The sequence below is a fragment of the Eutrema salsugineum genome, unplaced genomic scaffold, assembly GCF_000478725.1.
Source record: "Eutrema salsugineum unplaced genomic scaffold, Eutsalg1_0 scaffold_15, whole genome shotgun sequence".
NCBI lineage: Eukaryota > Viridiplantae > Streptophyta > Magnoliopsida > Brassicales > Brassicaceae > Eutrema > Eutrema salsugineum.
Window position 1 is genome coordinate 3790571 of NW_006256867.1, and position 27607 is coordinate 3818177.

Consider the following 27607-nt stretch of genomic DNA (forward strand, 5'->3'; position numbering starts at 1 on the left):
TGCCACCCCGTATCCCAGATGACTTCTTGTTACACCGTTTTTGCCCTGAGCTGTTAGTGGAATATCTTTGACTTTGACCGGATATTTCGGAGCTTGGAGCACGCCAGGTCCCACGTACAAGGTGACATTTAGTTGGTCCGCAAATTACTTGATGGGTTTAATCCTGCATTTTGTTTGATTATTTATCTGTCTCAACTTCGAATATATGAATATAATTTAAATAAATTATATTTTTCTGTGCTTCGTGGGTCGAGCCGTGAGAAATCCAGCTCTCACAATTGCCTCCCAATCCATTAATCCATTAAGACGGTAAATTTTTTAACTCTTCACTCTCTTTTTTTACACTTTTTGAGATGAGCCCGAATCTTTTCGTGATATTTTCCTAGGATTTTGAATTTTGAATAGAGGGTGGAGATCTTATCGCAACGTCCCATTTCCCCGTGAGCGTCGTCGGATTCCTTCTTTTTCAAGATTTTTATTCGAAATGATTGATATCCGACGAACCGGATTTTCAGAGAGCATAATCGTTTGAGGATTCTGGCAACTGCTCGTAATCGAGTATTTAACCTCGACCTTTCACATTCTTCCTTAACTGCTCCACTCGCTCTAATCAAGGTAACTTCTCTTTTCATGCCTTTTATCTTTAGATTTTAGATTTGCTTTATAGCATAAGGCATTTTTTAGGTTTTGGGGAAACAATCTCGATTTGTACTAGCTATTTTTCGATTGTTCACCTTTTTTGCTAATTGTGACTTCGACCTCTCGAGATGGACGTTGACGAAGAGATATTCGGTCCCCATATACCTTGTACCACTTCAGAGGCCGACCTTCGGAACCTCAGGGAGATTCACGGCTTTCCTGCCGTTGTTGAGATGGTGATTCCGTCTGTGATGGAATCGCCGGAAACCGTTAGACCAGGGTGGTGCTGCGGATATTGCACATACTTCGAAGAGTGCGGTCTGACTTTTATGATCCCAAGATTTCTTCACAAAAACCTAGAGCGGCTCCAGATCTGAGAAAATAATTTCTCAGATGTGCCCGAACTGTGTTAGATACGTTATCGGGCTATCTGTTCGAGCTTGAGAAGAGGGTATTCCTTTTTGTTCGGATTACATCATCGCTCTATGCTCGGTTAAGAAGAATCCCAACTTCGAGGGGAATTTCTATTTTTCTCCAAGGCAAAACCGGCGGGTCCTCGTGGACGTCCCACAGCGAGACAAGTGGAGGGCATGACGTTCCTTTTCAGGGTCAACGCCGCGTCGGTTTGATTTTGATTTTTCTCGCCTTCCTCGCCTATGGATGTTGGTCGCTGGTTGGGCGATTTTCGCATTTTTGTTGAGTTCCGTTTTGCTCTTTTAGTGCGTTTTTAACCCTTGTTTGGGTATTGTTTACAGAAACGACTCCACTGATAGCAGATAATGTACTCACCGCTCTCCGTCGAGAAAGGATGTCCTAGCCTCTTTTCACTCGGGGGAGGATTTTACGAGCTCTTGGTGCGCCTCAGCAACCGATTGTTCCTCAATAATTCGTCCAACCTCCTTCTCCTCAAGGTAACGCGTGGGTTATCTAGAGCTCGAGGTTGTATTATTGTTTCATTTTTCTTTATACTGACCAGATCGTGTGTTGATTGATTAGATGTTCGTCGAGCAGATGTTCGAAGACATGCCTCGCTGCGACGAGCTTAACGCTGCTAAGAAGGTTGTCCAGGACCTGACGGGGCAGAACTCCAAGAGTCGAAGGACTGGGAGGCCGCAGTGTCTGACCAGTTCATCGACATTTCGTCCTCTCGGGCCCGCTTTAAGGCATTGGAGGCGTCTGAGCTCGAGCTGCAGGGAAAGTTGAAGACGCTTTCAGAGCAAAACAAGGCTCTTGCTGAGGAGAGTCGTTCTTCCCTGGCTCAATTGACCCGGTTGTCCGAGGAGATCCGCTTGCTGAAAGAAGGTTGGGACAACGAGCTGCACTGCCAACTCCACGCTGGGAACGGGGAGGTCAATCACCAGTATCAAGAGATCTTTTTGTCAATCAAGGAAAAGTTCAACAAGAAGAAACTTGAGGCCAACGCTGAGATCAACCTCTAGGAGGTGCTTGCCAACATCGAGTTGCTTGAGAGTATGGCGAAAGGGGGAGGTTCAACCCAACACTGAGCTCGTGAAATTAAAGGCTCTAGATGCGGAGTTTACGGCGGCCTTCTAGGATGCACAGGTCTCAGACTTCTCCCTCAGCAAGCTCATTCTTCCCGCGATCTCAGAATCGTTGGTGGCGGTGATGGATGTTAATCCAAACTCGCTCGTCCCGATGGGGCTCAACCAATTCGGGAGCAATGTTCTAGGGGAAGTGCATGAGGAGGCTCAAGGGGATGCGACTGATAAACCGGCGGCATGAGGGTTATTTCCTTTTATTTTGTTGCAGGGACTTGTAAGTTTTTCAAACATGGTGCCCGAGAGGGCTTTAATCCACTTCTTTTTTATGTTTCGAATTGGTGACTGGGAGGGCTTTAATCTGTTTTCAGTTCTAAGTACTTTGCTTTTCTTACTTAGTTGTTTTTCTGATTTCTGCGAATAAGTTATAGCCTTAGTTCACAGTTATTTAGCAGCTTGTTAGTTTGGATCCGTTTTAGGGGATTTGTACTTTAACGGACTCATTATTACTTCTTTTGAGAAACGACTCACTTGAATGGGCCTTTAGTTGTTTGAGTTCCGGCCTCAATTTGGACTTAGGCGAAATGCTTCTTCGCTTTAGGTCGAATACTTTGGGCTTGGGCCTTGATTCAATGTTCGTGAAGTAATTGTTTAAGCGGGCCTTTACTCTTTTTGACATCGAGCCTGTGTTCTTACTTAGAAAATTTTCTTTCTCAGTTGGTTCCAGGTTTAGTAGTGCGTCGACTTAGGATTAAATTTGGCTCGAATTCTTGTTGGAATCGATTTGAATAATACCAAAACGATTTGTTTTGAAAAATGGTGGTATGTGTCGACTTTAAATGTTTTTCAAATTTTTTTATATTTCTTTTAATTATTTTAAGTATAGTTTTCTAGTATTTGAAATTTCAAGACTCTTTTCAGGTAATTAAGACAAAAGTAATATATTTTGGATAAATTCAGGCGTCAGAAGTTTCACATCCGATGAAGATATTCTCACCATCCGATAATCTCCAAAATTGGACTTAATATAAAGGAGACAACTAGATTTCAAATGCAATTGGTTTGGAGACGATCCAATGTTTAGATCTCCAGATATCTTTGATGCACTGAAGACATGTTTTACAGTCTCGCAAAGGAAGCAAATGCAGAATGAAGATTCAACCTTATAAGCCAATCTCCACGGGTCCAGGGGCCACGACCGCGAAGAACACACTCTTGGCCACGGTTAGGAATCTCTGGCCGCGACTAAACCCCTATTCAGCACGTGTGGAAGCTTCACGACCAGGGCCGACTAAAAGACATGCCCAAGATCCCGTTCAAGCCAAATTCGTCTTTTCTTCAAACAAAACCCTACTGACGACTTGACAGAGTTGAGGACTTATAAATATGTATCTAAGCAGACCTATTTTAGTGTGCCTCAGAAGAATCCCTTTTGGGAGCCACCAAATTTAGTTTTTCTAGGATTTTATGTTTTTATGTTCTTAGTTCTTAGTTTAGGGAGATAGAGATTTCTCTTGAACCCTCTTTATGTTCTATCTTTCCTTTATGCAATATTTTAAGTTCAAATTTTACTTTTATGTCTTTTAGTTTTGATTTTACCTTCTCAAATTAGATTAGTTGTTTAAAGGATTTGAAGAGAAGTCTTCTCCGAGCCTAGATCTCAAAATCGAGATGCTTCTTCTTCATCTCCTTGTCTCTTTTTCTCTACTTCTTTCTTTTAAATACTTTATGCACGTTTTTGAATAATGAAGTATGAATATAAAGGCTCCATCGAAGGGAACCTAATATGCTCGGTAGGGATCTTCGCGAGATAAACCAAGCCGAATTCTAGAAATCTTTCTTCTAAGCTTTTACTTAAAGCATGGATCTAGCGTCGCGAACTAGAGACTGATCTTGGCACTTAATGTTGTGAGAGTATTAATTCGGTACCATATCTAGCTTGAGAAGAGCGATTCTACCATAGGAGTGGAAACCTACCTATGAGTGAATCGTGAATGTTGACGAGTCTTGTGCAAGTTCCTACGTCTTCTCCCTTCCAGGGCCAGAGTGCAAACCTACTGGTCAGGCTTGCGAGAGACAATTGCTTATGACCATGAGAGTTGCGTAGTCATACCATCATGGCTCGAGTTCTAAGAATTGACTAGGATCAATTATAAGAGTTTTGTTTTATGCGATTTCAATCGACCATATCCCATAGATATCCTTTATATTAAACAACGATTTATTCAATTATTGTTTAGTTTTAAAACCCTTTTAAACATGCATATATATAAATCGTAACAACCTATCTAAAACCCCATTTTTTGTCTTAGACTTCGTTTACTAAATCTGGTTCTATGGTTATGCAGGTAAAACGTGGATTCTCTGTTGATCGATACCCTAAGTACTACAACGCACTGTTGTGCACTTGCAGAATACTATGGTTATAAATTTAAAAGATGAAGCCGCAAAGTAAATCTTAGGCAGCATCAAGTTTTTGGCGCCGCTGCTGGAGAATCCAATCGTCTTCACCTGCACAATCTCAGAGGTTAATAAATCGACTCTAAGATAACTTTTTCTCACTAATTTTTTGTTTTTTGTTTTTCTTAGTTTCAGGTTGAATCTTACCAAAAAAAAGAGGTGTCCGACCTGCGGTCATGCCTGGTGGACCCGCGGTCATGTCTTCTCGACCCGCGGTCGTGCCTGCTTGACCTGCGGTCGTACCAGCTCGACCTGCGGTCATACCTGTTCGACCCGCGGTCATATCAGCTTGACCCACAATGAATTTTCTTGTCCCAGATCAATGGCATGACGACTACCATCCATTCCCCTTTCCACCTTTGACTTTCCACCATCCTCTACCATCACCACACCACCATACCATTACCGAGACATTCAGGTAAGTTCTCTTTTTCTTTATGTTTTCAATTCATTACATACTCTATTTCTCATCCACACTCTGATTTATCTCACAGCTTGGCAAAGTGTGATTTAAGTCTGGGGGAGGATTTCATCCCTTTCTAACCACCTTTCTTTCATGAGTCTTTGCATTATACATTTTTGTTTTAAAAAAAATTAAAAAAAAAATCAATTTTTCAAAGTGTTTTCAAAGTATAAATATGTTTTGAGGGAATGATGACAAAAATATATGATGATTAACAACCTCTATGCTTCTACACTATGCATGACAGCTCTTTTTGTTGTTAGTACTAGACTAGAAGGTAGCTAGAGTACTTGCAATACGAACTCCCACCAGAGGACTTCTATTTATGGAGATTCTTTCTGACAGAATATACTAGCTCATTTTATTTGGAGTTAATATTGATATTTAATTTTCTCATCATTGAATTTTAGGTAGACATCATGTTATATATCTAGGACATCTTTTTCCTCTTTTTTACCACCCTTTGTTGTCCTAGATGGCCAATTCATCTTTAACTGGTATCATACCCTCAACCCAAACCTTTATTTTCGAAACTCATGTATTTTCTCTTTAGCTTATATCAGCAGGTATGTGCAAAAACGCCGGAGAGATAGGAATGACACAGTTTTCAGTCACTCAAAAGAATGACTGAATGAAATCAGGAAGGAAGAGTATCAGCAATCTTGAGCCGCCTCAGAAAGCTCATTCTTAATGGTAATTTTCGTGCATCTCTAAGACTTTATCTAAATGTGTTTCCCATTTTTTAAAATTTTTTTTTAAAAATAAATAAAAAGAATAAAGAGGAAAGGAAACAAAAACCTAAAGAGTCTTAGATTGTCAAAATTATTTGGAGCCAAGGCAACAAATATTTATTTATGGGAGATATAATAACCTAGACAAAAATCTAAGTCAGGGGGAATTCTAAGGAGAACCTGAAGAACATGACCGGAAACTGTGGACATCAATAACTCCATCTTCTCTTGCTGTTTTGCATAATATCTTGCTTCTTCAGAAATTAAGCTAACCCTAAAAACTTTAAACCTCACCCCTAAAAAGCCCTTTGAAAACTTAGCCTTAATTGCCTTGTTTATTTTTCTTTTGATGAGAACCACTGAAATTTTTAATGAATGTTAAGAGCTAATTGACTGGAAATTAGGTCTAAGTGTGTAGATTTTCTTATGACGGATCAACGGACTAGTTATACTTGTATTTTGGTGAGAATTTTCTAAGCTACACCTAATAGATGCATTATGATTGATTATGGTCTAGGAGTATGGTTTCTGAGAATTTTGAGTTCTCTGTGATTTCTGTTAAAGGCTTTTTTTAGGCTTATATCTTGCTTTGTTTGAGGACAAACAAAGCTTTAAGTATGGAGGAATTGATAACACCATATTTGACAACTTTTATGGATCGACTTTAAATGCTTTTCAAATGTTTTTTATTTTTTTTAATTTTAAGTGTTTTAAGTATAGTTTTCTAGTATTTGAAAATCCAAGACCCTTTTCAGGTAATTGAAGCAAAATGAGTACATTTTGGAGCGAAATATCATTTTGGATAAATTCAGACCGTCAGAAGTTTCACATCCGATGAGGACTTTCTCACCGTCCGATAATCCCCAAAATTAGGCTTAATATAAAGGAGACAACTAGCTTTCAAATTCAATTGGTTTGGAGACAATCCAATGGTTAGATCTCCAGAGATCCTTGATGCACTGAAGACATGTTTTTCAGTCTTGCGAAGGAAGCAAGCGCACAATGAAGATTCAACTTTATAAGCAAATCTCCGCGGGTCCAGGGGCCATGACCGCGGAGAACACACGCTTGGCCACAGTTAGGAATCTCTGGTCGCAGCCAAACCCCTATTCACTACGGATGGAAGCCTCACGACCAGGGCCGACTAAAAGGCAGGCCCAAGACCCCGTTTCAAGCCCAATTCGTCTTTTCTTCAAACAAAACCCTAAGGACGACTGGACAGAGTTGAAGACCTATAAATATGTATCTAAGCAGACCTATTTTTGTGTGCCTCATAAGAATCCCTTTTGGGAGTCATCAAATTTAGTTTTTCTAGGGTTTTTATGTTTTTATGTTCTTAGTTCTTAGTTTAGGGAGATAAAGATTTCTCTTGAACCCTCTCTATGTTCTATCTTTCCTTTATGCAATGATTAAGTTCAGCTTTTACTTTTATGTCTTTCAATTTTGATTTTACCTTATCATATTAGATTAGTTGTTTAAAGGATTTGAAGAGAAGTTTTCTCCGACCCAAGATTCGAAATCGAGATGGTTCTTCTTCATCTTCTTGTCTCTTTTTCTCTACTTCTTTATTTTAAATACTTTATGCACGTTTTTGAATAATGAGGTATGAGTTTAAAGGCTTCATCGAAGGGAACCAAATATGCTCGGTAGGGATCTTCGCGAGATAAACCAAGACGAAATCTAGAAATCTTTCTTCTAAGCTTTTACTTAAAGCATGGATCTTAGCATGGCGAACTAAAGACTGATCTTGACACTTAGTGTTGCGAGAGTTTTAATTCGGTACCAGTTCTAGCTTGAGAAGAGCGATTCTACCATAGGAGTGGAAACCTACCTATGGGTGAATCGTGAATGTTGACGAGTGATGGACAAGACTTTTTGGGTCTTAGGGCTATCAATCCCCTTGTCAAAGTAGCACAAAAGAGGTTGTCAATCCAAGAATGTGGTGATAGACACTAAGCTATGTGATCAGTTTCTCAATTCAAGTAAATATGTGAGGTTTTGATTGATTAATGACAACTAAGAATTTAAAACAAGATTAATAACTAAAGAAATGATCAAACAAGAACTAAGCAAATGACAAGTGATGTGAATATGAGATGATGGAAGCATGAGATTCTAGATATGATTGTTGGCTAGGGTACTTTGGTGCTAAACCAGGAATGCTAATGACAATGATGAGACATGATTCAAATGATTTAGAACTACAATCTAGATTAATCCTCTCATGAAGGCATAAATCTCTACACTAATCGATTTTCAAACCAAATAATCATTTATGAAATATGAATCAATGAGCATTAAGAAACAGTTCTAAAAGATCATTCAAGCAAATAACAAGACATCATCATGTAGCAAATGCTTAAACCTCTGATACAGCTCTTTCAGGAATTTCATCAAACACTTGTAGTGCATGAAATTCCCAGAATCTAGATCACAAGTGATGTGCAAGGATCTAGCCTAGAGAACAGCTGTTTAGAGAGATGAATCAATGAATCTAGCCCTAAGCAATCCTAATCTAACACTTTAGCACCCTAACCTACACATCTAAAACCTCATTAAGGTAAACTACTCACTAATCATACTAATCAGTCTTAAACCTTTGCAAGTTGAGAAGATTGGCATGATTAATGATGAGAAATGGAGATGGAGAAGGTGGATGATGATGGATTTGCAGTTTTAAACACAGAAATCTCTCAATCTATCTTGATTAAAACTCACAAAGGGACGGAAGATGAAGATGGAGATGATAGATAATGATGGATTTCAGCTTTAAACCCTAATTACTCTCTTGATTCAAACCCAGAAAATGAAGATCTCTCTTACAAAGTTTAGGTCTTTCACAAAAGAGGCAAAGAAAAAAAAGAGAATAAAGCTTAGTCTGCTGGATAATGCCTAAAACATATATATATAGGTAGGGTTTCTTACTGGGCCAACCTAGGAAAAACTAGGTTTTGGCCCCAAAAAGGCCCAAAAAAATGTCATGAAGCGAGAATGTATCGTGGTGATTTTGGCCGGTGCAGGACGTCGATATTTCTTCGGAAATTTGAGACTGGTTACACCGAGACACTACACCGGCTGAACTCACCTCGGTGCGGCGTTAAGGATAGCTTCAAGGGATCAATACCGAGCAGGATTCAGTCGGTGCAGCTTGTCGATAATTCTTCGGCAATTTGGCTTCCAAAAGCCAGCCAAAAACGTCAAGGTTCCAAGGTAATATAGACCAGATTTTGGTCGGTACTCCTTCTCGATATGAATGTAGATCACTTGCACCAAATCCTTCATAACTCCTTTCTCACTGGTCCGAACCTCGATCTTCCAACTCCACGAACCAGATTGCGTCCTTAGCTCCAAGTTTGGTGAAGGGCTCGACCCCGTATGACATCGGCAAAGCCCCCGTCTCATCAGTTCGTTGAGGCGCATCGCGTAAGTCCTAATCGGGCCGCGAGACATGTGTTTCTTCCGATGGCGATATCTCCCAGTTCACGGCTCCAAATCGTCTGATTTTAAGTGTTCCGGAAACTAGACTCATTCCTATTTATTCTTGATGAAGACACCGGAGGTTGAATCGCATTGCAAGTCCTTCGTGCGATCAAAGTAGAGGTCTCGTCGGCACCAAACCATCTGTCCGAGTTGCTGTACACAGGTGAGGGTTCCTCCATGATCCCAGCTCCAAGTTGCTCCCAAAAGTCTCCAAATGATCTGATAATACTCCAAAAATACAGGACACTCTAGGACCTAATGAAATTCTTAAACAAAGCTAGAACCAAAGACAAACTCTAATAAAACTAGCTAAATATATGCATGAGACTCAATATTTGGACAAAAATGCAATCCTAAACATGAAAAAATATGATTATATCAACTCCCTCACACTTGTACTTTGCTTGTCCTCAGGCAAACAAGAACAAATGAGAGAGAGAGGTTGAATGCATGGGAGTTCATATTTCTTTAAAGAGAGATGATCATTAAAACAATTCAAAGCTCATTGATCAAGTTACCCATTCTAGACTGCAATGCAAACTGGTTTACTCATAAAAATTAGCCATAATTGTCACCAAATGAACCAAAATGAAGCACCAACCTTCACAAGCATTCCTAACCTCAACCTTTTGACATTCATTTAAAGTTTCAAGTGGATCATGTTCATGCAAATCAAGTGAATTCTCATTTGGCTTGGGACTGGGTTATGAGATTAAAATGATCTCAATCAAGTAACTGGTATTCCATGAAAGGGGATCACTCAAAAATTAGTAGACTTTAGTAAAATGCTAAGGGTAAAAAGCAATGGATGCATACAAAGATAGAACTGCATCTACCCCACACCCAAAATGCTTTTCACACTCAACTTTAAACCTCTCAAGACTCTTCCTCTAGTCTACTCATCCCAAATGGCATTTTTTCTTTGACACTCAATCAGCTCACATTACTCTCTTCATTTCATCTCTTAGGGGAATGCTTTCTTTAACAACCACTTAGTGAGTTTCTTTTCTTTAACACACAAGCTCTTCCTTAATCCAGCCTCTTTTTGAATCTTTTCTTTTTTTTTTTTCTTTTCATGAGACTCTTTTCATTTCAACCCATGAGCTTTACATTTCAGCACATACTCACTTTCTTTCATTTAAGCATTCATTCCCCTAACCAATCCGGTTCTTTCCACTTTCATCACTCATATATTTTTCTTTTCAGCTCACACACTCAAAACCAATGCTCTCACTTTCACCTAAACCTAGACTAGCCCTTGATGTTGGACTAGTGTGTACATGCAGCACTATCTTTGTCGCTCTAAACCCAACACTTTTTTACCAAGTCTACTAGAAACAAAGCCTCACAAATCATGCACACAAGAAAGGTGTTTAGGCTTCAAAGAAAGGTTTGGCTAAAGGCAGAGAACTGTCTCAAGATGAGAGATCAGCTATTTGAGCTAGCAAGAGTGATTAAAAGGGATAAGAAAGCTCAAATATGTATGTGGTACCCATGAATTCATAATGATGTGCACAAACATGATAATTAGATGTCAAATTTAAGGGTTTTTACTTAAGCAAGGTTGAGGCTATTCACAACTTGATTCAGCTAGCACAGAAGTATTGAGACACCTGCTTCACACTTGATTTCATACCAGTTTTGCAATGCTTTAAAGAACCAAACTCTTAAAATGATGCTCTCTTCAAGAAAAAAACTATCATTACTCCCATTTGCATATGATGCTACTTATATGAAAATGCAAACTAGACTCAACCTAAAATGTGAATGCAATTACATGAGCATTTTTTTGTGAAATTTTTTCAGATTTTTCAATTTTTTTGGTTTTTATATGCACTTAGATGAATGCAAAATGACACTCAAAGTGAAAAGGAAAATAAGAGCAGAACAAACATGATTAGTAAACACAAAACCCCTCCTCCACACTTAGATAACACAGTCCCTTGTGTTATAAAAGCATGAAGGAGAAGTGCAAAGCAAAATCACAAAATGCAAAGAGAAAATAAGCTAAGCTAGATGCATATTTACAAGGATGGAGTGTTACCTTCTCATGGACTTAGAGATGGGGGTGGAGACCCCATGGAGTAGGAGGGATTGCTGGATTGGTGTGAGGGAGATCTCATGGCGTCCCTCTTGGCTCTGATCTCGTCCTCCTCTGACTCTGGTGATGAATGATCCTCTGGTCCGCAGATCCTAAGCATCTCGCCATTGTGTGAGCTTTCACCAACTTCTCCTCTTTGGAACTTCTCAAGCTTGGCACTCAGCTTCTTAATCTTGGCTCTCATGCTCTTGACCGTGCTTCCCAACATCTTCACTGTCTCCACCAGCTTCTTAGTGTTATTTTCTTGCCACTTGTTCCACCTCTGAAGGCTTTTGGTTCGGTAATGAGCAGCAACAGTGGCTTCATTGGGCATCTGACCATCATAGGAGTCAAAGAAGTATCTATGACTCCCATACACTGGGTCTGGCAACAAGGGCTCCTCCTGAACCGGTTCCTGGTCTCCATCAGCATCAGTAACAGGTGCTTTCAGCTTCCCCAACTTCCTGATTGTTTTAATGGGAGGGTTGATCTCTGGGTTGTAGTGCTGATCCTTGGTGACATGGAACCTGATGTTTCTTTGCTCAGAGAGTGAAGTGAGGGAAGTATTAGGCAGCAACACTCTTACTTTCACCTTCTTATCAATGCTGAGGTTATAGGCAAAAGAATCACCCACAGAACCTTCAAGAAATGTAGTCTTGGCCAAATGAAGTGCATCCATCAACTTAAAACTGATTGGTTTATCATTCATTTGAACTCCAGCTCTCAGTAAAATAGGAGTGATCAGGCCTCCTAAGCGCATGGAGGGTGCCTTGATTTTTGTGTCATGAGCACTTTTCCTAATTGAGAGAAGTTTCTTGACTAAAAGGGCAGCCATTGTTGGTTTGTGAGGGTCACCGTTAAATGTCATGCCACTGCTGAACTTAGGCATCAAGGGTTTAAGACCTTCTCCAATGAGCATCAACTCCTCATCATACACTGTTGAGTACTCTGTCTTTCCAAAAAAGGTGTGAGCTATGATCTTGTGCACCATCATGAGCACTGGACTTCTGATACAAGCCGCCTTTGTTACACCAGCTGAATAATCGCCACTTCCTATTGCCCACCATAGCTGATCCAGGTCGGTTCCATAGTAGATCAACCTCTTTGCACACGTCCTTCCCTCAACAGTGAATCCAAAGCATTCACTTATATCCCTAAAGGTCATCTCATACCGCTCCTGTCCAATTTTGAATGCAATGGTTCCAAAACCATCTTCAAGCTGAGCTGGTCCAATCTCTCTATAGAAATCAGCCTGTAGTGATGCAAGAAATTTGCAAGTCATCTCTTTGTAGGAAGGGTGAGGCGTTTCTATTAAGCTCCCAAGTCCAATGGATTGAAGCACTGCCTTTACATCTTCAAGAATACCAAGTTTCCCCAAGAGTTCAAGATCAGGGAAGTAGGTTCCTTCATGTGCCAAGCTTGGAGTTTTCTGAGATAATCTGAGTAAGCTGGAGGTTTTGGCTTGGGCTTCTTCGCCACCTTCTTTTTCTTTTGTGGCACAACAGCTGGTGAACCCACATTGATGTCTTCCTCACTAGATTCTACACTTGGGCTCCTCTCAAGTCTTTTCTGTTTCTTTGAAGCTCTTAAAGCCGCTGCTTTCCCTTTGTTTTTAGAACCAGCAGCAACCCCTTGGGATCTTTCCCCTGAACCAGAAGCAACTGCCCTGCCATTGTCTCGCCTTGGTACTTTGGGCATCAAAACAGGGTTTCCTCTTGCCATGGTACCTGTTTCAACAATTTCTCAAACAAACAATGAGTTTCTAGAGAAATAATTCCTTGAAATTTCCAAAATAATTTTTGATTGTAATGAAATCAATGAAAAAAATTCAAGCAAAATCACATTAAGCATTCCCAAGCAGCATCAAGAGATTCTCACTTCAAAATAATTTTCTAAAATCCAAATTTCAGCTCAAGAACAACAAGTTCTAAAGAGAGTCTAAAATCAGGATTCAAGAAACAATTGGGCACAAGTGAGCTCATTTCTAGCTACCCACAACCTAAACTCCAAGGTTCTAACTCAGTTTCAAGCAGTGCATTCTCAATTCCACAAATATTTCTTCAAGAAAAATCAAGAAGAATAGCGATTTAGGGTGTTTGACCCTGAGAAGCAATTTAAGCAAAATGTACCTTGGAGCTGGGTTAACTGGTGCAAGAAATCGAAATGGGGCAAAGAAATCTCCAGGAAAATCGATTAACAAGCAAGAAATCAAACTTTTTGAGAGCAACAACGGTGTTTCTTCGCAAAAGTGGAGGAAAGAAAGAGAAAACCGATTTTCTGTGTGTGGACCAGGGCTGGAGGGTCTCTTTACTGTCGTGGGAAACTGCTGGAAGTGGCTGGAATCTTTGACTTTCACTGAGCCACCCTTTGGACCACTGGACAACAGACTGCACCATGGTCATATCGACTTGATTTTGCTCAGTGTGGGAGGTCGGTGTGCTCTTAAATTTCTTCCCTTTCTATACCAAGTTCTTGCACCAGGCAGAATCACCTCGGTGTGAGACAAGACCCAGCTCCTTCCTGCACTGCACCGACCTCCATTTGCTCGGTGTACCTGGTTGATATTTTCGCGGCTTTTTGAACCTGTTTTCACCGAGCAAATGCACCAAGTGAAATCACCTTGGTGTGAGACATCCTTTGCCATCTTGTGTTCCACACCGACCTCTACTTGCTTGGTGTAACTGGCCGATATTTTCACGGCTTTTTGAACCTGTTACACCAAGAAAATACACCAAGGGGAACCATGTCGATATGAATGCATTCCTCAGCCGATTTTTCATCTTTTATCTTCTCCAAATCCTTTCAAAACTGCACCTGGACCTTTCTAAAACCTGTACACACTTGAACAAAAGATTTAAACATCCTAAAAACGACCAAAGAAAGCAAGAAAAGAAACTATATACAAGGATAAGCTTGGGGTGTCTCCCAAGAGCACTTTGTTTAATGTCTCTAAGTTTGACTTTGAAAACCTGTTCAACAGGCTGGTGGATCATCAAGAGGAACTGTAGAAGCCTCCTCTCTTTTCTCAGAAACAATATAGTGTTTGACCCTTTGTCCATTTACCACAAAATCCTTTCCATCTTTTCCCTCCAAGACCAATGCCCCAGAGCTTCTAACTTCTAAAACCCTGAATGGTCCTGACCATCTTGATCTTAGCTTACCAGGAAAGAGCTTGAGCCTTGAGTTGAATAAAAGAACCAGATCTCCTACCTTAAACTCCCTCTTGAGAATTTTCTGATCATGCAAGATCTTTGTATTCTCCTTGTATATCCTTGCACTTTCAAAGGCATTGAGTCTGATCTCTTCAAGTTCATGAAACTGGAGTAGCCTCTTCTCTTGGGCTGTCTTAATATCAAAGTTCAACATTTTAACAGCCCAGAGAGTCTTGTACTCAAGCTCCACTAGTAGATGACAGCTCTTCCCATACAACAGATTGAAAGGTGATGTTCCAATGGGAGTCTTGTAAGCAGTCCTATAGGCCCAGAGAACATCATCCAACTTCTTGCTCCAGTCTTTTCTTGAATTGCTCACTGTCCTTTCTAAGATGGCCTTGATCTGTCTGTTTGAAACCTCTACTTGGCCACTGGTCTGAGGGTGGTATGGACTAGCTATCTTGTGCTTGACACCATGCTTCCTTAGCAGTCTCTCTAGAGTCTTGTTCACAAAATGAGAACCTCCATCACTTATCAACACTCTAGGAACCCCAAACCTTGGGAAGATGGTGCTTTTAAAAAGCTTGACCACTACTTTTGAGTCATTGGTTGGGGAAGTAACAGCCTCAACCCATTTGGACACATAATCCACAGCAACAAGTATGTACTGATTCCCATAGGAGCTCACAAAAGGACCCATGAAGTCAATACCCCAGCAATCAAAAAGTTCCACCTCCAAGATGGGATTTTGGGGCATCTCACTTCTCTTGGAGATGTTGCTTTGTCTCTCGCACTAATCACAGCTTGATACAACCACCTGAGCATCTCTGAACATTGTAGGCCACCAGAACCCACATTGTAACACCTTGGCCACTGTCTTGAAAGTTCCTAAGTGACCCCCATAAGCTGAGCCATGACATTCCTGTAGCACTGGTTGCATCTCTTCCTCAGCTAAGCATCTCCTATATAGGTGGTCTTTGTTCAGCACACACAAATAAGGTTCATCCCAATGATACCTTTGCACTTCTTTGAAGAATCTCTTTCTCTTGTAGGCATCTAGTTCAGGTGGCTCTACACCACAAGAGAGATAATTAACAATGTCTGCAAACCAAGGTAAACTCCTCTCTCTTATAGCATCAGCCTGATCCACCTCTAAGTAAGACCTAACAACCAATAGATGCTCTTCAGGAAGTGAGTCATCTAGACGGACATCTGATTCCACTCTCAGCCTAGAAAGATGATCTGCAGCTCCATTTTCAATGCCCTTCTTCTCCTGCACTTCCATATCAAATTTTTTCAGGATAAGAACCCACCTAAAGAGTCTAGGCTTGGCGTCTTTCTTAGTCATGAGATATCTGAGGGCTGCATGATCAGTGTACACAATGAATTTTGATCCCACCAGGTAGCTTCTGAATTTATCAAATGCAAAAACTATTGCCAGCATTTCCTTTTCTGTGGTTGCATACTTTTCTTGAGCAGAATCAAGGGTTCTACTGGCATAGTAGATCACATGAACTTTTCTGTCATTCCTCTGGCCAAGCACAGCTCCAACTGCATAGTCTGAAGCATCTGTCATCACTTCAAAGGGCAATGACCAATCAGGGGCCAGGACAATTGGTGCACTGATCAATGCCTCCTTGATCTTCTTGAAAGCTTCCTCACACTCAGCATCAAAGACAAATTCAACCTCTTTGCACAACAGCCTTGTCAAAGGCCTAGCTATTCTTGAGAAGTCTTTGATGAACCTCCTGTAGAACCCTGCATGCCCAAGAAAGCTTCTTATTCCCTTGACTGAATTTCGGGCTTGCAGATTCACCATCACTTCCACCTTTGCTCTGTCCACTTCTATTCCAACTTCTGAGACCTTGTGCCCCAACACTATTCCCTCTTGGACCATGAAGTGACAATTTTTCCCAATATAACACCAAGCGGTGCTCCTCACATCTATCCAGGACCTGAGAAAGATTAGACAAACAAGAGGAGAAAGAGTGTCCATAGACTGAGAAGTCATCCATGAAGACCTCTACTTTCTCCTCAATCAGATCCGAAAAAATAGACATCATACAACGCTGGAAAGTAGCAGGAGCATTGCACAGCCCAAATGGCATGCGCCTATAAGCAAATGTCCCATAGGGACAGGTGAATGTGGTCTTCTCTTGGTCTCTTTGATCTATGGGGATTTGAAAGAATCCAGAGTAACCATCTAGAAAACAAAAGAAGGGATGGTTTGCAAGCCTCTCTATCATTTGGTCAATAAAAGGCAAAGGAAAATGGTCTTTCCTAGAGGCTGCATTGAGCTTTCTATAATCTATACACATCCTGTGTCCAGTTATAATCCTATTAGCAATCAGCCCAGCCTTCTCATTCTTTATTACTGTCATTCCCCCATTTTTGGGCACCATATGTACTGGTGAAACCCATATAGAGTCTGAGATTGGATAAATTATCCCAACCTCTAGGAGTTTGAGAATCTCTTTCTTCACTACCTCTTTTAAGTTGGGATTGAGACGCCTTTGGTGCTCAATGGATGACATAGATTCCTCTTCTAGGTGAATCCTATGAGTGCATAGGGAGTGTGAGATACCATTTATATCATCCAAAGAGTAGCCAATGGCTCTCCTATGTTTCCTCAACTCTTCTAATAGCCTATGCTTTTGGTCCTCTAACAGCTTATCATTGATAATCACAGGATAAGACTCATTGAGACCTAAGAAAGCATACCTGAGCCCCTTGGGAAGAGGTTTGAAGTCCACTTGAGGTGCTTTGTTTGCATCCCAATCTCTTTCCCAAGCTGTTTGAGAGGCTTGTTGTAGCTGTTCTCCTTGTGATTCACCCTCAGCATTGTTGCTTTGCCTCTGAACCATCTCAGAACCCTCTTGAGAACCCATTTCCTCTTTGGCCGTCATGTTCACACCAACCTCATTTTGCTCGGTGTGGGAGGTCAATATTTCTTTGGCAATTTGGACCTCCAAACACCGAGCTTGCACACCGACTGAATATACCTTGGTGTGGGTTAGAAATTTGGCCCCTTGTATAGAATTCTGAGACACCGACCTCATTTCACTCGGTGTAGCTGGTCGATATATTTTTGGATTTTTCTCATCCTCTACACCGAGCTGAATACCGACTGAATCTTGGTCGATATGAACTCGAGGTCTTGACAGATTAGAGCTTCCAAACCGATCACCTTCAGCCTCTGGACCTTCATAGTGCAAGTTCAAGTAAGAACTAGTGCTTTCTTCAGATTTGTGAGAGTCAAGAAGCTTCATAAACCCCAAGGTCTCATCCTCTAGATAACCATACTCACCATGTTCCTTTGTTAAAGCTATTTGGAGAGGGTCTTCAAGATTTAACTCCTCCAAAAACTCATCAGCTAGCTCATCCATGGTTTTTATGTAGAAGCATTGTCCTTCTATGGTGGGCTTTTCCATCATGTCCTTGATATCAAACTTCACCTTTTCTTTACCAAGTTGTAGCTCAATGATGCCACCTCTCACATCAATAATTGCTCCTTCTGTGGCCAAGAATGGCCTGCCCAAAATCAGTGGATCAACAGGTTCTTCATCCATCTCTAGAACAACAAAATCTGTAAGCACTTCAAACCCACCTATCTTCACTGGTAAGTCCTCTAACATCCCAACAGGTAGCCTCACTGATCTATCAGCTAGGACAAGAGAGATTCTAGCAGGTTTGAACACTCTATATCCAAGCTTCTTTGCTATAGAAAATGGCATTAGACTGACAGATGCACCCAAGTCACAAAGGCAGCCTGCAAACATCAATGGTCCTATAGCACAAGGGAGAGTGAAGCTCCATGGGTCAGACAGCTTCCTTGGGACTGATTTTCTCTGAATGATGGCACTACACTCATGGCTAAGCACCACCATACCCTGTAGCTCTTTGGTTTTGTTCAAGATAGCATCTTTTAGAAACTTGCTTAGGCATCATCAGAAATGCTTCAATGAGAGGCATTGTAAGTGGTGTCTCATTAAGAGTCTTCTCAAAGAGTGGCCTTGCTTTATCTGCAATCTGCTTCTTGAATCTTCCTGGATATGGGAGCTTAGGTTGATAGGGAGGTGGTGGAACATAAGGTTTTTCTGGTTCTGATGGATTTTCTACCTCTTTGTCCTTCCCTTTCTTTTATCTTTGAGCTTCTTGATCATCCCTTGGGGCTGCCTCCCCACCAATCTGATCATTGTCCTCAATGATCACATTGTTGTGCTCTATACCTAGTAGCTCTCTGCCACTTCTCAATGTAATGGCTTTAGCATACTCCTTCGGGTTTGGTTCAGGCTTACCAGGTAAGCCACCTTGGCTTCTTGAAGTGGATGCCTGATTCTGTTTCAGCATCTTCATGTCCTGCTGCATAGATGCATACTGACTTGCAAACACTTGTTGACCCTGAAGCAGCTGTTGTAGAATCCCAACCATATCCGCCCCCATCTGCTGTTGCTGGTGAACCGGTGCTGACTGAAACTGATGCTGAATCGATGCCTGATGCTGAAACTATGGTGCACTGAACCCTGGTGGTGCTTTTGGCTGCTGCTGTGAACTGAAACTAGAACCCTGAAGTGGTTGCTGATCCTGACTGTAACCCTGATTCTGAACAAACTGATTCTTTCGTTGAAAAGACCCTTGAAAGTTGTTCTTAAGAACAAAATTCTGTGGAGCTTGAGAGGTAGGGTAAACTTGGTCTTGTGGGTTGGCTACATTGGGATTCCTGTAAAAGAGGTTCTGATTGGCATTGGCATACTGGTATCTTTGGAACCTCTGATTCCCAATATAGTTTAGCTCTTCCTGAGTAAGACCCTCTTCACTGATGTTCACAAAGCGTTGAGAAGGTTCCTCATACTGTCCTACAAAGTGCATTGGCTTTTGAGTGGTCAATAACACCTTGTCCAGCTTGCTTTCAAGTGTTTTAAAGTCCTTCTCATACCTTTGATCCCTGCTTGAACTCTCACTCCTATTGGCTCTATCAAAGTCTTCTCCATATATATCATTGCTCATTGCTAAGTTCTCAACCAGCTCTAAAGCAGCATGAATCTCCTTCGCCAGAAAGTTTCCATTTGATGCAGTATCCAGTTGATTCCTTATCTTGGGAAGAGCCCTTCTATAAAGTGTGCTAAGAAGAGAAGCCTCACTAAACCCATGGTGTGGACATTGGTTGGTGTAGCTCCTGAATCTCTCCCATGCTTCACCAAAACTCTCATTGCTATGTTGAGTGAAGCTGGAGATTTTGTTTCTTAGATTTGCTGTTCTGGAAGTTGAGAAGAACTTAGACAGAAATGCCTGCTTGCATTGCTCCCAAGTCTGAATGGAGCCTCTTGGAAGATTCTTCTCCTATTGGTGTGCTTTGTCACCAAGACTGAAGGGGAATAATCTGAGCTTGAGCTGTCCTCAGATACTCCATTTATCTTTGTCAAGTCACAAACTTTATCAAATTGGTTCAAGTGTTCCAAAGGATCTTCCATTGGTAATCCATGGAACTTGGAGTTTTGGACCATATTCAGCAAAGATGCCTTGACTTCAAAATTGTTGTTTTGCACAGGTGGTGCTTGAATTCCTGCTCCATACTGATGAGCATTGGCCCTGTCATTTTCTCCAACATAGACCTGTGGCTGCTCATATCTCCTTGGTTGGTTTTGGAAGGGCTGTTGGTGGTGAGCTTGTTGTCTTTGCTGTACATTGGCCTGGTGCCTTTGCTGATGAGCTGGAGCTTGTCCCTGGTGGACATAAGCTTGCTGTTGATGCACCTGTTCCTGCTGAACATTACCCTGATGGAACCCTTGACCAGCTCCATTACCAGCTCCATTTCCAGCTGCATTACCAGCTCCATTACCAGCGGCATTACCGCTCCATTGCCCTGCTGCACCTGAGCCTGTTGCCCCTCTTAAACCTGCGGCTCAATGTCAACCACATGCAGTCTCTGATCTTCCATATCAGCCTGATTAGTCTGTCTTCCACGCCTATCCCTTCTTCTTTTTGGAACCAAAAGATTGATGTTGTCGTTTAGAGGGAAAGGTGGACCACAACTTCTTGATCTGGACCTGGTGTTCATACACCTGGAAGCAAAAACAGAACTTGAAAGTAGTCAGTAAAAACAAAAAATAAGTACTTGATCTCAAGAACAGATCAGAGCCTAATGCTAAACAAACCACACTTTGGCAACGGCATCAATTGATAGACAAGACTTTTTGGGTCTTAGGGCTATCAATCCCCTCGTCAAAGTAGCACAAAAGAGGTTGTCAATCCAAGAATGTGGTGATAAACACTAAGCTATGTGATCAGTTTCTCAATTCAAGTAAACAGGTGAGGTTTTGATTGACTAATGACAACTAAGTATTTAAAACAAGATTAATAACTAAAGAAATGATCAAACAAGAACTAAGCAAATGAAAAATGATGTGAATATGAGATGATGGAAGCATGAGATTCTAGACATGATAGTTGGCTAGGGTGCTTTGGTGCTAAACCAGAAATGCTAATGACAATGATGAGACATGATTCAAATGATTTAGAACTCTAATCTAGATTTATATTCTCATGAAGGCATAAACCTCTACACTAATCTATTTTCAAACCAAATAATCATTTGTGAAATATGAATCAATGAGCATTAAGAAACAGTTCTAAAAGATCATTCAAACAAATAACAAGACATCATCATGCAGCAAATGCTTAAACCTCTAATACAGCTCTTTCAGGAATTTCATCAAACATTTGTGGTGCATGAAATTCTCAGAATCTAGATCACAAGTGATGTGCAAGGATCTAGCCTAGAGAACAGCTGTATAGAGAGATGAATCAATGAATCTAGCCCTAAGCAATCCTAATCTAACACTTTAGCACCCTAACCTACACATCTAAAACCTCATTAAGGTAAACTACTCACTAATCATACTAATCAGTCTTAAACCTTTGCAAGTTGAGAAGATTGGCATGATTAATGATGAGAAATGGAGATGGAGAAGGTGGATGATGATGGATTTGCAGTTTTAAACACAGAAATCTCTCAATCTATCTTGATTAAAACTCACAAAGGGATGGAAGATGAAGATGGAGATGATAGATAATGATGGATTTCAGCTTTAAACCCTAATTACTCTCTTGATTCAAACCCAGAAAATGAAGATCTCTCTTACAAAGTTTAGGTCTTTCACAAAAGAGGCAAAGAAAAAAAAAAAGAATAAAGCTTAGTCTGCTGGATAATGCCTAAAACATATATATAGGTAGGGTTTCTTGCTGTGCCAACCTAGGAAAAACTAGGTTTTGGCCCCAAAAAGGCCCACAAAAACGTCATGAAGCGAGAATGTATCGAGGTGATTTTGGCCGGTGCAAGACGTCGATATTTCTTCGGCAATTTGAGACTGGTTACACCAAGACACTACACCGGCTAAACTCACCTCGGTGCGGCGTTAAGGATAGCTTCAGGGGATCAATACCGAGCAGGATTCAGTTGGTGCAGCTTGTCGATAATTCTTCAGAAATTTGGCTTCCAAAAGCCAGCCAAAAACGTCAAGGTTCCAAGGTAATATCGACCAGATTTTGGTCGGTACTCCTTCTCGATATGAATGTAGACCGCTTGCACCAAATCCTTCACAAATCCTTTCTCACTGGTCCGAACCTCGATCTTCCAACTCCACAAACCAGATTGCGTCCTTAGCTCCAAGTTTGGTGAAGGGCTTGACCCCGTATGACATCGGCAAAGCCCCCGTCTCGTCGGTTCGTTGAGGCGCATCGCGTAAGTCCTGATCGGGCCGCGAGACATGTGTTCCTTCCGATGGCGATATCTCCCAGTTCACGGCTCCAAATCGTCTGATTTCAAGTGTTCCGGAAACTAGACTCATTCCTATTTATTCTTGATGAAGACACTGGAGGTTGAATCGCATTGCAAGTCCTTCGTGCGATCAAATTTTAGGTCTCGTCGGCACCAAACCATCTGTCCGAGTTGCTGTACACAGGTGAGGGTTCCTCCATGATCCCAGCTCCAAGTTGCTCCCAAAAGTCTCCAAATGACCTGAGAATACTCCAAAAATGCAGGACACTCTAGGACCTAATGCAATTCTTAAACAAAGCTAGAACCAAAGACAAACTCTAATAAAAATTGCTAAATGTATGCATGAGACTCAATATTTGGACAAAAATGCAATCCTAAACATGAAAAAATATGAGTATATCAACGAGTTTTGTGCAAGTTCCTGCGTCTTCTCTCTTCCAGGGCCAGAGTGAAAACCTACTGGCCAGGGTTGTGAGAGACAGTTGGTTATGACCACAAGAGTGGCGTAGTCATACCATCATGGCTCGAGTTTTAAGAATTTACTAGGATCAATTATAAGACCTTTGTTTTACGCGATTTGAATCGATCATATCCTGTAGACATCCTTTATATTAAACATCGATTTATTCACTTCTAGTTTAGTTTTAAAACCCTTTTTAAAATTCTTTTTTAACATACATGTATAAATCGTAACAACCTATCCAAAACACTGTTTTTTCGTTTTAGACTTCGTTTACTAATTCTAGTTCTAAGGTTCTGCAGGTGAAGCGTGGATTTTCTCTATGGATAAAGCGTGGATACCCTAAGTCCTACAATGCACTGCTGTGCACTTGCAGAATACTAGGGTTATAAATTAAAACATGAAGCCGCAAAATAAATCATTGGCAGCATCACTACAGTTCGCTGATAGTTTTGGATCCTAATCATTGCTTGATCTCGACGTTCGTCAATGTGATCCAGATGGTCTCGAAGAGCATCTTCGTTGAGTTCCGCGTTGTCTGGACACAAGGTCTTTCTTTGGCTGATTACAAAAATTTCCGCAGGAACTACTGCCTCGAGGCTATAGGCTAGAGAGAATGGGGTCTCACTAGTAGCTTTATGGGGAGTAGTTCGACATGCCCAGAGAATTGCTGGTAACTCTTCCGCCCATCTTGTCTTTCTGGCAACAATGCGTTTCTTGAGGTTACGTAGACCACCTCCAATGGTAGTCTTTAACAAGGGGTTCTAATTTTAACTTTAACAGTTTTTATTCATTTTAATGCACTAGAGCCCCATATTGATTTTATCATTGGTTTAGTGTCCAATGGTAGTCTCTTAAGGGAGGCTCTAATAATTTTTTTTGTAATTTTTTAAATACAAACATTTTATTAATACAAACTTAGACATAGAATACAGAAAAACAAAACAAAAGAGAGATGCAAATCATAAACCGGAAATAATAAGATTAATTGTAATCTTGAGTTGTACCAAACTTATTCCATAAATGCTCAACTAAATCTTCTTTTAATTGATCATGCGTAGTTCGAGCACACAATGAATTACGGATGGTCATAACATTAGTGAGATTTGAAGGAATATCGGTAGAATACGTCATATCCACATGTGAAGTTCTGTTTGCTTGTACTTGTGTGAATTCTTCAACATTATACAGAGAGTACCCACCTCGTTCGTCTTCTACGATCATGTTATGAAGTATTATACATGCTCGCATAATCTTTTCTATTTTCACCTTATCCCACATCAGAGCTGGATTTTTGACAATGGAAAACCGAGCTTGCAAGACTCCAAAAGCACGCTCGACATCTTTACGAGCAGATTCTTGACGTTGTGCAAATAAGCATGCTTTGTCACCTTCTGGAAGGTTAATAGATTGGATAAATGTAGCCAATTTTGGATAAATTCCATCAGTGAGGTAGTAAGCCAAGTGATACTGTCGTCCGTTGACAAAGTAATTCACTTTCGGAGCTTTACCTTGTAATATATCATCAAATACCGGTGAACGATCAAGAACATTAATATCATTTGAGGTACCTGGAGGTCCAAAAAATGCGTGCCATATCCAAAGATCTTGTGAAGCTACAGCCTTTAAAACGATTGTCGGTTTTCCAGATCCTCGTGTGAATTGTCCGGCCCAAGCAGTGGGACAATTTTTCCACTCCCAATGCATACAATCGATGCTTCCTATCATCCCGGAAAATCCGCGATATTCTCCTTGATCTAGTAGGCGTTGAAGATCTTCTGGGGTGGGTCTTCTTAGATACTCGTCTCCAAACAAATATATAACTCCTTCTACAAAATGTTCCAAACAAGAAATTGCAGTGCTTTCACCATGCCGGAGGTATTCATCAACTGCATCAGCTGCACAACCATATGCCATTATACGAATGGCTGCTGTAAATTTTTGTAGTGCAGAGAGACTAGATCTTCCTGTAGCATCTCTTCTTTGTTGAAAGAATGGAACATGAGTAGAGAGGCCTTTAATAAAACGCATGAACAGAGGTTTGTCCATTCTGAAACGACGTCGGAATATATAGGGTGGATATGTTGCATCATCCCGGAAATAGTCGTTCCATAAACGGATGTAGTCTTGCTCCCTTTCTCTCTCAATATAGGATCTTTTTTTTCTTGGTTGCTCTTTGATGATCACTCTGATCAACAAATATATTTTCAAATGCTTGATCGAAAGCTTGGTCCATTTTTTCATCCATAAAATCATCGAAATTATTATGGGAAGAAGATGCCATTTTGTATGGTGTTTTGTTGTGAAAAAAGAAAGTTGATGTTGAAGAGAATAATATGTTTAGAAAAATAAAGAGATTGTATTTGAAGGAGAGAAGAGTGATTCGTTGAGTCTATATATAGAGAAGATTAATGAGTTTACACCTTTCATAATTATGTGGTGGACATTATAAAGCATCGACTGTATTGTACTTTTGAGGAAAAGGAAAAAAATGAGTGGTGTGGACATATAAATACAAAATAATATTTGTGGCTCCCAAATACAAAGCCAACAAAATGAACTGTCAAAATACTTGGCCAAAAAAATCGGCCAAAAAGAAGTGGGATCAATAACGTCGGCAAAAGTTGCCACAAAACTATCACAACCTTGAATGCTAAACCCAAAACCCATGTGCTATTTGGCCCTGCCTCTTTTTTTATTCCACAAAACCCAAATGCTAAACCTAAAACACAAACACTAAAACCAGTGGCCTGAAGACTAAAAAAACCGATGACATTAGCCTTTGTCCCTGCCTCCTTGGTGTCCTGCAAGATATTAAACCGCATGATCAGTTTAGATGATAACAAGATACCACAATCATATTAAAAACAGAACAAGAAGAAAGAAATCCACAATCATATTAAAAAACAAACCCATTACATGATCACAATGACCCAACACAACTGAAACCTTGCAATACAAAGGCTCAAAACACATAACATGATCACATCACACTGAAACTAGTGACAAAAAAACAAGACTGAAAAAAGACTTCACTAAACTGATATACTCATATTTTCTCATATTTAGGATTGCATTTTTGTCCAAATATTGAGTCTCATGCATACATTTAGGTAGTTTTACATATATTTGTCTTTGTTTTTGTCTTTAGTTAGGAATTGCATTAGGTCCTAGAGAGTTTTGCACTTTTGGAGTGTTTACAGGTCATTTGGAGCTAATTGGGAGCAATTGGGACAAAAGCCATGGAGAGACCATCACCTTATGTGCATCAGACTCGGACAAGTGTTATGGAGCAGACGATCCCTCAACTTGATCACCTGAGAAGGAGGACTTTCACCAGGATTCAGCCTCCGGAGTCTTCATAAAGAATCAAGAGCGTCGAGTCTAGTTGCCATAACACTTTAGATCGTCCTATTTTCAGTTTTGAGTGGAAATTTACGGCGATAAGAAGCAGTACATGTCTCGGAGCGGATAAAGGACCAAAGCAACGCGCATCAAAGAACCGGTGGAACGGAGCCCTTGCCGACGTCACCTGAACCCGAACCCTTCACCAAAGTTGGAGATGATCAAGTCACGGTCCCAGAATAGGTCGAATCATAGGATTTTCAGTTGTGAGATGAGAGTTAAGCTCACCGGAAGATACACCTGTCTCGCGACAGTTTCAGGACCGACCCAATGAGCTCCGAAGATTGCGAAGGAAAATGCGCTTCCAGACCGATTCAGTCTACAGGTCCGTCATGAAGATTTGAGATATTTAAGTCCTCTTTCCAGAACGTTTGAGATCATTCAATTTTGAGCCATGATCAAGAAGATAACGTTTCCGGAATGGACACATGTCTAGAAGCCTCTTTCTGACCGTGTCAATGTACTGCAAAGATGAGCCCTCCGGGGAACCTTCCACTTCCAAAGCGCTGAGGGTTCCTTCACCAAAGTTCGCGATATTTGAGTTCTCTTTCCAATTCAGTTGAAATAATGCCATTTGGATCCATATCCTGGAAGTTACTCTCCCCTGAATGCAAAGTGGTCTGAGAAGGCTTAGGTTGTGCGATACGGTACTGTGACTTGATTAACTCGCACCCATGAATGTTCAACGCTCTGGAAACAAGTTGAGATTTTAGAGATGAGTGTAAGGAGACTCTGAGCAAGGTAGAGACTTCCAGAATCAAATTAGAGTAAGTCCACAATGCTGTGCAAGATAGGCCTGCGAGTTGGACATGAAGTGGAACCATGTAGCACATGTATTCGCAAATTACACCGACTTGGGCACGCGACTTGGGCAAGGAAGTGACCATCTCGCACATATACATTCTGGATTGTGCGACCTGGTCTTGCGAGTGGGAAAGGAGCTGAACTGAGCTGCACAAGAACATGCCAAGATGAAGTGCTAGATGGATGTGCGGCTGAGAAGAGACTTGACCATCTAGGAGTCTTGAGCTTCTTTTGGTGCGAGATGGGTGTGCGGGTCAGCCATGGACGTGACCATCTCGCACACCAGCCACCAGACCCTACTGAGCCGGGTCAGTACCCAGTTTGTCCTGGGCTGACCCGGTCCAAGACCCTTAGTATAAATAGTTTTTTGGGAGAAAAACCCTAAAGGTTATCTTCTCTCTTAGTTTTCTCTCTTGTTTTCTTTCCTTTTCAGTGTAAAAACGAGTTTGATCAAGAGATATCTAGCAGATTTAATCATCTTAAAGCTGTTTCTTATCATTTCTTCATCTCATCTTAACTTCTAATCATGATTAACATCACCTCTTGCAAAGGAAATGGTGTGTTCATCATGATTAGTGAGTAGTCTTCTTTTAAGCTTCTAGGTGTGTAGATTAGGGTGCTTAGATGTTTGATTTGTGATGTTTAGGTTCTAGATTC

The 27607-nt window shown here is 40.9% G+C and overlaps 3 protein-coding genes and 1 non-coding gene across 5 annotated transcripts; 2 read left to right on the plus strand and 2 right to left on the minus strand.

Moving 5' to 3' along the window:
• Positions 1–632: 632 nt before the first annotated feature.
• Positions 633–2537, plus strand: LOC18022337. 2 transcript variants are annotated; one of them, XR_002900356.1, is made up of 3 exons: positions 633–1312; positions 1395–1550; positions 1636–2537. XR_002900356.1 is itself a non-coding variant. In XM_024158093.1 (2 exons), the coding sequence occupies exons 1-2, from the start codon at positions 1419–1421 to the stop codon at positions 1840–1842; spliced, it is 339 nt and encodes a 112-aa protein (XP_024013861.1). In that variant the 5' UTR covers positions 639–1418; the 3' UTR covers positions 1843–2537. The 2 variants fall into 2 exon arrangements, 1 of the variants encoding a protein (XP_024013861.1); XM_024158093.1 differs by having other exon boundaries at positions 639–1550.
• Positions 2538–4824: 2287 nt separating this feature from the next.
• Positions 4825–12658, minus strand: LOC112087977. The gene is made up of 2 exons (XM_024158110.1): positions 11317–12658; positions 4825–4975 (listed from the first exon to the last, which is right to left on the minus strand). Exon 1 carries the CDS (start codon positions 12632–12634, stop codon positions 11321–11323), a length of 1314 nt encoding a protein of 437 aa, XP_024013878.1. The 5' UTR covers positions 12635–12658; the 3' UTR covers positions 4825–4975; positions 11317–11320.
• A 6989-nt stretch (positions 12659–19647) lies between these two features.
• LOC112088280 lies at positions 19648–19754 on the plus strand. The gene has a single exon (XR_002900445.1). It is a non-coding gene; the product is annotated as a small nucleolar RNA R71 (small nucleolar RNA).
• A 3971-nt stretch (positions 19755–23725) lies between these two features.
• LOC112088037 lies at positions 23726–24658 on the minus strand. The gene has a single exon (XM_024158191.1). It carries the CDS (start codon positions 24656–24658, stop codon positions 23726–23728), a length of 933 nt encoding a protein of 310 aa, XP_024013959.1.
• Between the last annotated feature and the right edge of the window lie 2949 nt (positions 24659–27607).

Excerpts from the sequence above, each read along its gene's own strand:
- LOC18022337 (XM_024158093.1), top strand. The coding sequence starts at position 1,419 with ATGTACTCACCGCTCTCCGTCGAGAAAGGATGTCCTAGCCTCTTTTCA. Across the intron at positions 1,551-1,635 it reads CCAACCTCCTTCTCCTCAAG|ATGTTCGTCGAGCAGATGTT; the intron begins GTAACGCGTGGG and ends TTGATTGATTAG.
- LOC112088037 (XM_024158191.1), bottom strand. The coding sequence starts at position 24,658 with ATGGCATATGGTTGTGCAGCTGATGCAGTTGATGAATACCTCCGGCAT.
- LOC112087977 (XM_024158110.1), bottom strand. The coding sequence starts at position 12,634 with ATGACTTGCAAATTTCTTGCATCACTACAGGCTGATTTCTATAGAGAG.